The sequence below is a fragment of the Centruroides sculpturatus genome, unplaced genomic scaffold, assembly GCF_000671375.1.
Source record: "Centruroides sculpturatus isolate CEXI.00-Female unplaced genomic scaffold, Cexi_2.0 scaffold222, whole genome shotgun sequence".
Classification (NCBI taxonomy): domain Eukaryota; kingdom Metazoa; phylum Arthropoda; class Arachnida; order Scorpiones; family Buthidae; genus Centruroides; species Centruroides sculpturatus.
This window is the reverse complement of record NW_019384483.1, coordinates 318,434-331,349: the sequence shown is the minus strand read 5'-3', so window position 1 is coordinate 331,349 and position 12,916 is coordinate 318,434. Positions and strand designations below refer to the sequence as shown.

Below are 12,916 nucleotides of genomic sequence, written 5' to 3'. Positions count from 1 at the left end.
TCGTATCATGATTCATTCACGAGGTCACATGAGATACAGATATACACAATAGGGTGGTAGGAGCTCGTCTTCTCAATGATTTCCATTAAATCGATTTCCACCCACACAGGGATGTGACCGTTTGCTTCCTTTTCTCTAATGTTACTAAATAACGGTTATAACATGCTTACGTGTACTTTAAATCATAAACAATTGTGGAAATAGTTGTGGTGCGTCAGTATCATATTAGATGAATCTACGGATATGTCTACACGGCAAAACATGATTGTTTATGTTCGCTTTGTGGAAGATGATCATCACAAGACAATTTTTGTACAATCATTCTGGACCGTGGAATGCTTACCACATTATAAACCAGTTAGTTTCATGTTTACATGAAAATGATTGAATACTAATTGTCTATTTAGTGTTACTACAGATGGTGCAGAATTGGAATGAAAAAGTGTTGTCACTCATTTAAAAAGAAAATTTCCACAGTCTTATATGAACGTATTGCGCGCATGCTTTCTCTAGCTGCTTCTGATGTTGGAGATTCCGATACATATTTACTTAACTTTTAAGGAGTTGTAAACGTCATCTCTATGTACTGTAAATCATTTTCCAAACTCGTTAAAATTATAAAAAATAAAAAAACCTGGAAAATATTCAGCGAATCTCAATGCTCTAAAAAACTTAAACAAGTTTTTACTCGCGGGGGTTAGCTTTTGAAGGTTCTGTCTGCTATTCTAGAAAATTTTGATGCATTAATTCATGTTCTAGAATAAGATAAATCAACAAAGGTTATTGTCTTATTGAGATCAGTAATAAACTAGTTTTGTCTTTGAGGTTTACTTCTTGCATTATCTACTAAAAGATACAGATAGCTTATATCCGAAACAGGTGCTAACCCAGCTGAAGCAATCTGTCGGTAATTTCGTGAATTACCATACGAAACAACTTGGAAAAGATGATATTGAAATTTTGACGTTAAAAGTTAGTTTCAAAACTTCCGTTTACACTTAGAAGTGGAGCTGATGTTATGAGCTATGTTCTGCGAAGTGCTGAGCTAATCTGAACTTCAACATGCTATAAAATTAAGTTTTTTCTCACAATTCCAGTTTATCAAACATTAAAAGATTCTCGCAACAGAATATCACAAGAACCGAGTTGAGAAATAGATTAGATATTATTTAAGAGAATGCGGGATTTACCCATATCTATAAGTTATATGTAAGACTCTGATATTAACAAAAATGAATTTTTTCAAGCTATGAAATAATAGTATGAATTTCCAGTAGGATTCTCTTCTAACATACCGTAACTTATCTAATCAAGATGCTGTATTAAGTAGTAATAAAAAGTTTCAATATTTATATGGATTAATTCTAGAACTCTCGGAGCTTTCTCTAACTTAAAACGCCCAAAGGGGACAATTTGTCCATTGTAGTTAAATCCAGTTTTCACACTTTATTTTGTGATAATTTGAAGTTTTGAAGCGTCTCATATTGTAAAAATGTATTCATAAAAGTAATTCCATAAAAATTTAATTTATTTTTATATAGTTTACAAAATAATGACGAGTTTTTGCTGTTTTTTTTTTTTTTTTGCAATTTCCTAACACTTGGCATTTACATTTGTTATCTTCACTAAACAGCGCTCGAGGAATGCAAATAAATTTTTGTCAAATTTCTTCAGCAAGCTTCCGTATAAATTCTCTTCAAGCAATTTTGATTCTGACAGATTTGTGTATAAGGCATAAGTTTAATTACAGCTAATTCTAGTATATTATATAAAGAATTCATAGGCCATCTTTTAGACGATATCTTGACATAATATTGCTTGGCCATATTATTTAGAATATCAGGACCAGATTTTGTTTTATTTGAATAATTAACACAGTCCGGTGTTCTCATTAGTCGCAATAGTTATTGCAGAATAAAAAGTTATATTTTCCTGTTTTCCCTGATAAATAGTAATTATTATGTCGTAAACCATTCTGTTTGGTACAACGTACTGACCATCATTGTATTGGTTAACAGCAATACTACAGACCCACTTAACACAACAATGTCATATGAAAAATTGTGTGTTTAAACTGTCTGTAGATTCATAGTAAAAATTATAACCAGATGGATGTACGAACACTTGCAACATACCTATGTAACCTTTAATCATTAACCTAAATATTACAGGTTTCTTTTCTAATCTGGTAATTTTTATATATATTAAGTTAAATCTTAAATCTTTTGCAATTGTTGTAGGTATCTGTATTTTTGTAATTGTGGCTGAAAAGGATCTAGTGAAGATCGAAATGAATTCCAGACATAAAATTAATCTTATTAAGCTTATCTCCACCTTCAAAATTAAGCCATTTTGCCTTTTTTATAATAATTAATACAATAAATGTTATTTTTAATAACATTTCACAACAGATGGCGCCATACGCAATTTTAACTTTGTGCTGTTCTACTTTTTCTTAAATATAAGTGCTTTTCTCCGGAAAAGTTCGCAACTCGTTGTTGAATTTTTCTTTTAATTCACAATTAACAGCGACAAATAAATGAACTACATTTTCCTGCAATCATGTAATGATTTTTATATTTATAATTTATATTCTTCATTGTAAATAAAGAACAAATGTAGTAGTGAATTGCAGAAAATTCCAGATAAACCACTGCTAGGGTATTCTTGGTGAACTAAAGACTATATATTTCCTATATTATACGAAAGTTCTCAAATAATAAAATTTAATTATAAACAAAGTATTCTAATAATTAGCATACTTAAAGTAAAAAGAAAAATATATTTCAGAGTATAGAAACAATCAACTTTTTCTCATACTTTTACTTAAATCAAGGCAAGTTAATTTATGTTAACATTATAGAAAATAACTGGATTTTTATTAATATAAAGATTAGATAAGCCAATGTGTTATAATAATTCTGTTTAGTATAAAATTGAAGTATTTACCTTTCTTAAAGCTCTTATTGTTCCTATTAAAAATTCAAGTTTTGTTTGCGATTCAACTCCTTGATCTTTCCAGTATCTAAATTTTTTTTCCACGTAACTATAATAAATAAAACAAAATACATTAAAAAACGAAATGAATGATTATTTAGAATTAAATTTGTTAATTTCTAAATAAAAGAAGTTTTATATATCATTATGTATAATTTTATGCAAGTACACACGCAGTTTATTATTTATATCCTGTTAACAAATAGTTCTTATGAAATTAAAATATACGAAAGCATTAAATCATTTGTTGATTAACTTAATTAATATTATAAATGATAATAATGTAATTAAATTATAAGTAATTTCTATATATTAGAACATACTAAAATATATTTGATATTTTAAAATAAATAAAATATTCTTAGCTTCGTTTAATTTCTAGATTGTAATCCAAATTAAATATTCAAGTCATTTACGTAATAATAATAATTATGAAAGTTTTAATGAACCGTATTATTTTTTGAAATAAGAGATTCATTACTTTTACTCTACAGCATGTTTTCGTATTAAAGTGAAAAGCAATTATGTTGAAACATTTGTGGAATTAACGTAGCAAAACATATTTCAATGAATTTGCATATTATTTGATAAAATTAACGTCTACGGCAAAAGAATAAAGGATTCGACATCATTTAATTGTTAGAAACAGTACATTTTCTAAATTAAGTTATTTCTCAGCGAGATGTTCTTTCCTATTCTTTTTAATAACAATTAGAAATACAAATATACATTAAATAACTGTATTTATATTTTATGTTTATTAATTTGGTAATTTTAATCCGTTTCCGATTCTATTTCCAAAAATTAGTTTTTTAGTATTTGCAATTCATTTCCGTTTCAACTCAATTATAAACACATCTTTAACGTTAAGAAGGGAAATAACCGAATTACTCAAAAAAGTATAACAATAAATGTTGCACAAATAGAATATTTTTTGAATCAATGTTATTCGATTAGTTTTGAGAAATATTGAAAAAGCTCAGCCTGTCGTACCTTTCTTATAATGTTTGATTGTATTGATAAATATAAAAGAAATTATTAATTCAACTGACGGAGTTTGCAGGAAAGCAAATCCGAAAAATACTATAAAAATTATAAATTTATATATATTTTATTTTATTAATTTATTAAAGTTGATAACATGTGATTATCAACATCTATAACATCTGATTTATTTCAATATTTAAATATAAATACATATTGAAATAAAAAATAAACGTCAATGTTATAAATATTATTTATTGATATAATCCTTTTATGTCGCTGAAATTTTTATATAATTGGAATGCAGCCATTTTTATTAAGTTGGATTATTTCTTTAACATTTTTCATGATATTTTTCAATTATAACACTTGTATTAGTATTTATGGGTTTTACAGAACAATTTTCACTAATACGGTATATTAATACAAAATGTATTGTATTGGCAAATACGAAGAGGTATTTCCAAAGAAATAAATAGAAAGAACAAGAAGCGATCCAGTACTAAAGGAAATTTGTTTGTTTTTCTTTTGTGCATAAAATATTTTAAAAAGCCTAACTGAAAAAAAAATGCCATTTTTCTTTTCATATCTTCCAACTTCATGAAACATACATCTAAATTTTGATCTTGTAATTTTAATTTTTAAATTTCACGTAACTTCCATATTTTAAATGTAACTTAATTTAAAATTAAGTTACATTTAAAATATGTAATTTATTGATAAATATAAGTTACATATATTTATCAATATATGTAAATACACTTACTAAACAAATTTAGTAAGTGATAATTGTACTCTCTACTATTCGAATTTTCACAAATTTCGTTGTGAAAAGTTTTATTTTATGCTGGAATTTTTGAACTGTCCAATTTAAACAGCTAATGCCATCAGCTGTTTAAATACAACAGTTCAAACATGTCTATCTAGCAGTTTTACTCCATTACAAGAATTGCTTCTATATCTACTATTATCTTCTTTTTCAAAATATTTTACGCACAAAAGAAAAACAAACAAATTTCCTTTAGTACTGGGTCGCTTCTTGTTCTTTCTATTTATTTCTTTGGAAGCAAGCAAAAAATTGCTGAAGAGAATTTATCACACAGGAACACTATTGATGGGTAACGTAGATTTTATTTTATGGAAAAGGAAATGCGATAAAAACATATATAAAAAAAAAAATTTATAAAAATGAAATGCGTTTTGCTCCATTCGCTTATATTCATTCTTCATTATACAATTTGGTGAAACTACATAATAAATTACGGTAAAATTAACAACTATTTATTATGTTACATATGCATAAAACTCTCAAAAAATTCGACCAGAATATTATTACGTAGGTGACACCGGAAAAATATTACAACTATAGATTAGAAGAATAGAGCATAAACTCGCATTACAGTATAATTACACTAAGTCCGAAACTCCGCTAGCATAAAAACGAGCGTAAAAAATCCTTTCTGTAATTATTTTTAACCACGTGACCATCAATTCATGCGTGCAGAAGTGTTCACTTTCGACATTTGATGACAGTACAACGCCGTAAAAACTAGTGAAGCCAGAACCTTCATCACAATTCAAGGGCAAACGCAAATACTTCACGTGATTAAAAGTAATTATGCTCGTTTTACGCTAGTGGAGTCTCGGACGAACTCAGCGGTCGGCATACACTGTAATCATGTCAGTTGAGGGATATCAATCCATAGAATCAAAATTTTTAAAAAGGGAGAAAATACTATAGAAAACAAATGATTTGAGCATTTGGAAATTATTAAAATCAAGGAAATAGAATGCGTTTAAACAATGACATTGTCATCAGTGAGATCTGTCAACCATTACTTCCAAAATAACAAGAGTCATTGTAAGATGTTATTCCTTCAACTTCCCCCACATTTTCTTAATTCTGTGTATAGATATAACAGTCAGTCTACCTGGTACACGTAGAGTGAAGCATTTTACTTTTTATTTTAGTGGTAGTTTTACTGATTAATTTTAGTGTTTTTATATGTTAATTTTTCCATTTGCCAATTTTTTAGCATGTTTTAACATCCATGTTTTATAGTATACCCTTACAAAGCATTTTAATAGCATTTTATAGTTATTTTAGTGTTTTTAAAATTTATTTTAGTTTTACTTGTTTTACTCGATTTATTTTTAAAATGTTTGGTTACTGCAGCGGTTACTATTAAATATCATTTCAGATAATCTATTTTTTTATACGTTTTACACGTATATAGGATAATAAATAATTATTAATTTTACCGTAATTTATTCTGTAGTTTCATCAAATTGTATAATAAGGACTGAAGAGGCGCACACAGTCCGAAATACATTTCCTTTTTATAAAATAAAATCTATGTTACGCATGTGTTCCTATGTGATTGTTCCTGTGTGATAAGTTGGATGTAGCAATTTTGTGCTTATTACCAAAGAAATTTCCGTTATTTAATATAATGAACAATAATAAAAGTAATTTTAAATTTTTTAAGGAAAAAGTTGATAAATGTATAAAAAATTTTATAACAATTCGTCCAGCCTCTTCAAAACTATTTCTCCATGACTTTAAAATGTGTAGCCATGTATTTTTTTTTTTAANTGACTCAAAAAATAAAAATCAAGAGATTTTAAATCAGATGACGTAATCAAACTAACCGATCAGTCCACCCTTCTTTCAATAAATTTCCGCTCTGGATAATCTTCACTAAAATTCAGATCTTGGCAAATTTTTCCTTAGGCACAAAAACAAAATAAGTTTTCATTCTTTGTTACGGGCTTTATGATCTGTTTATTGGGACGTTTTCTTTTAGCATTAGATGTACAGTACAGTACGTACATACAGAATGATCATAACTAATGAATAATGTTCGGAGCTATCTGTAGAAAGAACCATTGTGCAAATCTCTATAAAATTTGGTATACATACTGTTCGGATACGCGGTTTCGGTTTCGGAAAAAGTTATTTTTATAATTCAGCAGCTAGAGCGAAATTTGATGCTAATTTTTCCTTATTGTTCGTTTTACATACACTTTCTAACGAATTTCGGGTTTTATACCCGAAATTCGTTAGAAAGTGCCAGTCGAGAAACATTCTTTACAATTCTTAGTTAGACGAACAGTTATAATGCTCACGTTGTCTGATAGTGTAAATTCAACGACACACATAAAAAAATATAGCCACACACTTAAGGAATTTCGGGGTGTTATTGAAGGGATCGTGTGACTATTGTGAATATTAAGAGAGTGATTTTGCATTTCGAGCATAAAACAATTATTATTAATTTAATAAGTCTAAAATTTAAATTATTACTAGTAGGCTAACGATATAATTTATATTTTAGATTTTAGCATACCCTACAAAAAATATATCAAAAAATATTGCCTGTTATACTTACATATAAAAAAGAATGATAACCGTAGAAGCTAGAAGAAGCCAATTGGGTAGACTAAAGCCGAATCCAACATCCATGTTGGCTGTTAAGTTGACTGTAAAACTTTATCAACGTCACTTCTGTTAAATATGTCGTTCGTTTGTTATTGCATCACAGTTGCGTCATTGTTGGCAATGAAGTTGAAAAGTATTTCTCGGTTTACAAGAAGACTTTTTATACCACTTTTTTATAATATATTATAGATTAATCTAGAGTATTATATTATTATTATTTATTATTATTAAATCGTCAAAAATATATACTTTATGGAATAAAAAATATATATTCTATTCAAGATACCTCATCTCGCAGATATTTATTATATAAGTACGTGTGACAATAATTTATTTACGTAATTTTAACCAAAATTTTTAAAATTGGTAAGTCTAATCGAAAAGTTGGTAATATATTTAAAATGTCTTTATTATTTAATTGTAAATGTACTTATTGAAATATATTTATTTAAATATAGGCCTATGTTATATATTTATAATACGATTAATGAATATTTGACAATAAGAGTTTTTCATTAAAAATAATAAACATTTCAATCTCGAATGAAGTATTTTAGAATGAAAAAAGTTAGTATCGAAGTAAACATGATATTTTAATAAAAGTATTTAAACGATAATTTTTCCGAAGCTGCAAAATTAATCGATATAATTTTGAAATCTTTTGTCTGTGAGTCTTTGTAAAATTAGTCCGGTAGAAATGAATTTATAATATTTGTATGAAAATGTTGCACTATTTTTATACCTTTCTATCTGCGAAATGCGCTTACGGTTTCATTTGTAAATGGAATTGGTTGACAACACTAAAAATGTCACCTATCGATAAGAATGCACGTACAATTATCTTACATTTATTATCTTCTTTTTTGCCTGTTCCTTTAGTTACTGTGTTGCGACACGTTACGAAATTTTTCTGATGCAATATTCGTCCTATAAATTGAGAACAGTTAATGAACAGCATCTCTAACAGTTCTATTTGTTAACTAATAATTTTGCTTCTGATAGTAGAACGTATTCGATTTATAATTGATTTGAAGAAGATTCTGTTAAGATGGAATTGGATTTTATTTATAATATATTTAACTGGATTATTATATCTGCTGCAATCTTCATTTTTCTGTGTGTGTAAGTAGATTATATTATATTTATAATGCGTTTTTCCTCTTTTCACATTCATTACTAATTTTATTTTCATAATTAAAAATTAAATGTTAATAAATTAGAGAGAACAGTAGTCTTATTTCTTAGATAAGATAAATGTTAATATTTAATTCTAAATAAAAACAATTGAATAGTTTTCCAGTTATAAGTATACGGGTATAAATTAATTTAAAGTTTTAAATTATTAAATTTATTTATGTGATTAATCTGTTGATTGTTTATACTTAATTAAATTTAAATTCATTAATAAACAAGTTAAACCGTAACTGTTGGTAATAAACGCTTTAGCATTACTTATACGTATAAACTGAAACTTCCAATAATGTTGCACCATAAAACCATAACAAAAAAATTAAAGTCTACTTCTTTTCACTTTTTACATCAGAGAAGTGTATTAGCTATTTTTCGGCACACAGCTATCGAGATGCTGTTCATTAACTGCCTTGCGCTAAATTTTTAAGTTAATTTCTAATAGCATTGTGTCTTCCCGTCTCAGTCTTGTAGCTATAACGTGGAGTAAACAAGGAATTTCAAATGACTCAAAAAATAAAAATCAAGAGATTTTAAATCAGATGACGTAATCAAACTAACCGATCAGTCCACCCTTCTTTCAAGAAATTTCCGATCTGGATAATCTTTACTAAAATTCAGATCTTGGCAAATTTTTCCTTAGGCACAAAAACAAAATAAGTTTTCATTCTTTGTTACGGGCTTTATGATCTGTTTATTGGGACGTTTTCTTTTAGCATTAGATGTACAGTACAGTACGTACATACAGAATGATCATAACTAATGAATAATGTTCGGAGCTATCTGTAGAAAGAACCATTGTGCAAATCTCTATAAAATTTGGTATACATACTGTTCGGATACGCGGTTTCGGTTTCGGAAAAAGTTATTTTTATAATTCAGCAGCTAGAGCGAAATTTGATGCTAATTTTTCCTTATTGTTCGTTTTACATACACTTTCTAACGAATTTCGGGTTTTATACCCGAAATTCGTTAGAAAGTGCCAGTCGAGAAACATTCTTTACAATTCTTAGTTAGACGAACAGTTATAATGCTCACGTTGTCTGATAGTGTAAATTCAACGACACACATCAAAAAATATAGCCACACACTTAAGGAATTTCGGGGTGTTATTGAAGGGATCGTGTGACTATTGTGAATATTAAGAGAGTGATTTTGCATTTCGAGTAGACTAGAGCTTTCATTCCGAAACCAGGACAAGGTTGAATACTTATTGGTGATCTGAAAATGCAAGATGTTCTGCAGTAGTGCAGCTTGAAATAGAAATTCGCAACGTAGTAGTAGTGATAGTAGTGGTGGTAGATGTGCAAAATCATACCAATTACACAGGCCGTATACGACAATATTGAAAGTTACCTGATAAACCGCCCATACTGTCTTATACGGCGTGCTTTAAATTAAGTTATTGTGTGTCTGTCCAAACAGAAACTTGTAAGCAATTTTTCACCCACTCTCTAATTTTCAATCTACTTGAATATTTGCATAAGTATATATTTCCTATGACAATATAGTTTTTTTAGAATTATCAAACAATTTCAGCAATTAGCAAACAAAATTAGCAAAAAAATAAAATTTGTAGATAAAATCTGATTACAGATGACGCTACACGCAGCTTGTGTAGCTCCAATTGTGAGGAAATCGTGCAAAAGCGGCAAGTCCTTGCCCCTTTCTAATCGTATTGTCTGCATAAAACCTTGTAACTGAATTTTCCGCCTATTTTCCAATTAAATGCTAAACCAAGAAATTTTTTCGAGTGGTTTAAATTTGAAAAATTTACATTCAAAATAAAGAAAGATCGGAAAAGACTCATGTTCGTTTGTGTTAAGTGATTATAACTTTGTTTTTTTTAAAATAAAATTTTAATGTGTAATAACACTACCGGAGAATTTACAAAATTTGTAAATTGTATTTTTAACAAATATATTCGATCGTTTAACATCATTTAATATAAATAACAAATGACGTAAAACGTTGTATAGTTGACGTCATTTTCCAACTTCTCTACATATTGATTATAATAAATTAGAAATTTACGTCAACTATACAACGTTTGACGTCATTTTTATCTATATTAATTGATGTTAAACGATTTAATATATTTCTAAACATTGCAGTGTAGAAAAACTGTAAAATCGCTAGTCGTAAAATAAAATATTTCGATTTTATATAAAGAAATAAGCCGAGAAAACATAAATATAAAGATAATTTATTTCATCACATAATAACTGTTCTGAAATTAAGCTACAAATAGATCACAATAAGCAGACCAAAGAGAGAAAACAAGAACTAAGGTCAAGCTGATTGAAAAAATATAAACGTCAACATTAATATACGTCATTGGCCCAATCAAGAATAATTATGTCCTTTATATATGTATAATATTATTTTTATATTATTATATTAAAGCAATAAACTGAAATGTTTTAATTAATTTATTTATTCGCATGCATAAAGTAAATAAGGTATTTTTGCTAAAGTTAAATAAATGAATATAAAAATCTTAATTGCTTTTCTTACAACTATTAAACATACTTATACACAATTGTTTATAACTGCATTTTAATATATTAACAATATAAATTATTATTATATTATGTTATATCATATATTTTTTAATTAATTTTTTGTATAGTCGGCTATATTTTTTAAAGGTAATTTTTAATGAAACATTATAAATTACATTAAACAATGATAGCTATATAATTTGGATCCATAGAAATAAAATTGATACGAAAGAAAAGTTTTATCAATAATTTATTTTCGCCGTTTATGAAAAACGCAATTACCAGAAAATAATAGGGAAATAAATATATAGTTATTTCCCTATTCTTTTATGTAAGAATACGATTAAACAATATGAATAAGATAATAAATAAATACAGTAGTTGTTTATTTGTTTCTTTTCTTTCTCACATTATTTATCGCTGAATACAGAAAATCCAAATAATTAATTAAGAGCATGTTTACAAATGTAGGAAAGTAAAATAAAATGTAGTTTTCGTACTACATTTTATTTTACTGAATTATCATTACTGATTAGTCAAAAGTTACGTTTGCCAGTCAAATAAATATCTTGCTTATTTTTAAAATGCGTTTAGGCATTGAGGAATTTTGGGATTGTTATAGGGGATAAGCAATCTATACCAAGAGAAAATATTGTCACTATATTTTTTTAAAATTTCCGTTGAAAAGAGCATTTAAATAAAGTCTTTATATAAATATTATTTTAAGAATTACTTTTGTAACCCTGAACTGTAATTGATGATTAAAATTATTTTTAGTAATAATTGCTTGAAAAATTTAGTCATGAAAATGAAATTAATTTTGCTTGAAAATTTTATGTATAGAATAATTTTATTTCTACATAAGTTATATTCTTTTCAATAAAAAATAGTGAAGTTTTCAATTTAGAGAGTTGGAATTGAAAAAAAAAATACTAAACTGCAATTAAAAATAAATATCCGTATATTACATTAATTGTTTTAACGTCCATTTAAATTGATTCTGAAAACTATTGATAATAACATCTTCATCTGTTGTCATGCACGCATAGAAATTATATTGTAGCATAAATAAAAATATATTTCCTAGATGGCAGTTGTTACATTGACGTAGGAAGTTACTTATACGGGATGTCCAAAGTTACGTTATATAGATTGTTACTTAATTACTTTCCTGGTTGACAATTCACTTGTCTCGCGAACATCATGCAACTATTTGAAATTTTTAACTATAAGTGGTTTATATTTATCGTGTTGGTGCTTCTTCTCAGTGTTTCGTAAGTAAGAAATGTAATAATTTATTTTATTCTGTACTTTCATAAAAATTACGAGTTATATTGTTGTCTGATAAAGTTAGTTTCCATATCATACGTAAAAGTTTATGTCGATATAGGAAAACTTCGCTAAGTCGAAGTGTAAGGGTTAAGGAGACCGCAGTACTTTATATGAAAAACCCGATATAATGTGCCTAGGAATTTCAGACAACCTATAATTAACGCCCTTATATTATATTTAAAATTATTTACAATATTACAAATATTAGAATAACAAAAAATTTACTCAACTTTATTCTTGAGCTAATTCTCTACTGACAAGAATTTCGTCTTTTTAGTTTCATTTAATTATTAATATGTAGAGCTATTAGAGTCACTTAAGTGAGTTATTACAAGATAAATTTTAGTCAATCTATTATATGTAGGCTACAGTATATAAAATAATCCTGGCTTAGTGATGTGAACATTATTAATAAATTCTTTCTTTGATATTTTTACAATAAGATTATTTATTTAATTTATTATTATTA

The 12,916-nt window shown here is 27.1% G+C and overlaps 1 protein-coding gene across 1 annotated transcript in view; it reads right to left on the bottom strand.

The window, feature by feature from the left end:
- The window catches only part of LOC111621507, a 55,595-nt gene extending 48,084 nt beyond the window's left edge, over positions 1–7,511 (bottom strand). The window contains exons 1-2 of the mRNA XM_023363662.1: positions 7,374–7,511; positions 2,950–3,046 (exon numbers count right to left, since the gene is read on the bottom strand). Of these exons, the coding sequence (XP_023219430.1) occupies positions 2,950–3,046; positions 7,374–7,447 (171 nt within the window). The 5' untranslated portion in view covers positions 7,448–7,511. The remainder of the gene's footprint in view (positions 1–2,949; positions 3,047–7,373) is intronic.
- Between the last annotated feature and the right edge of the window lie 5,405 nt (positions 7,512–12,916).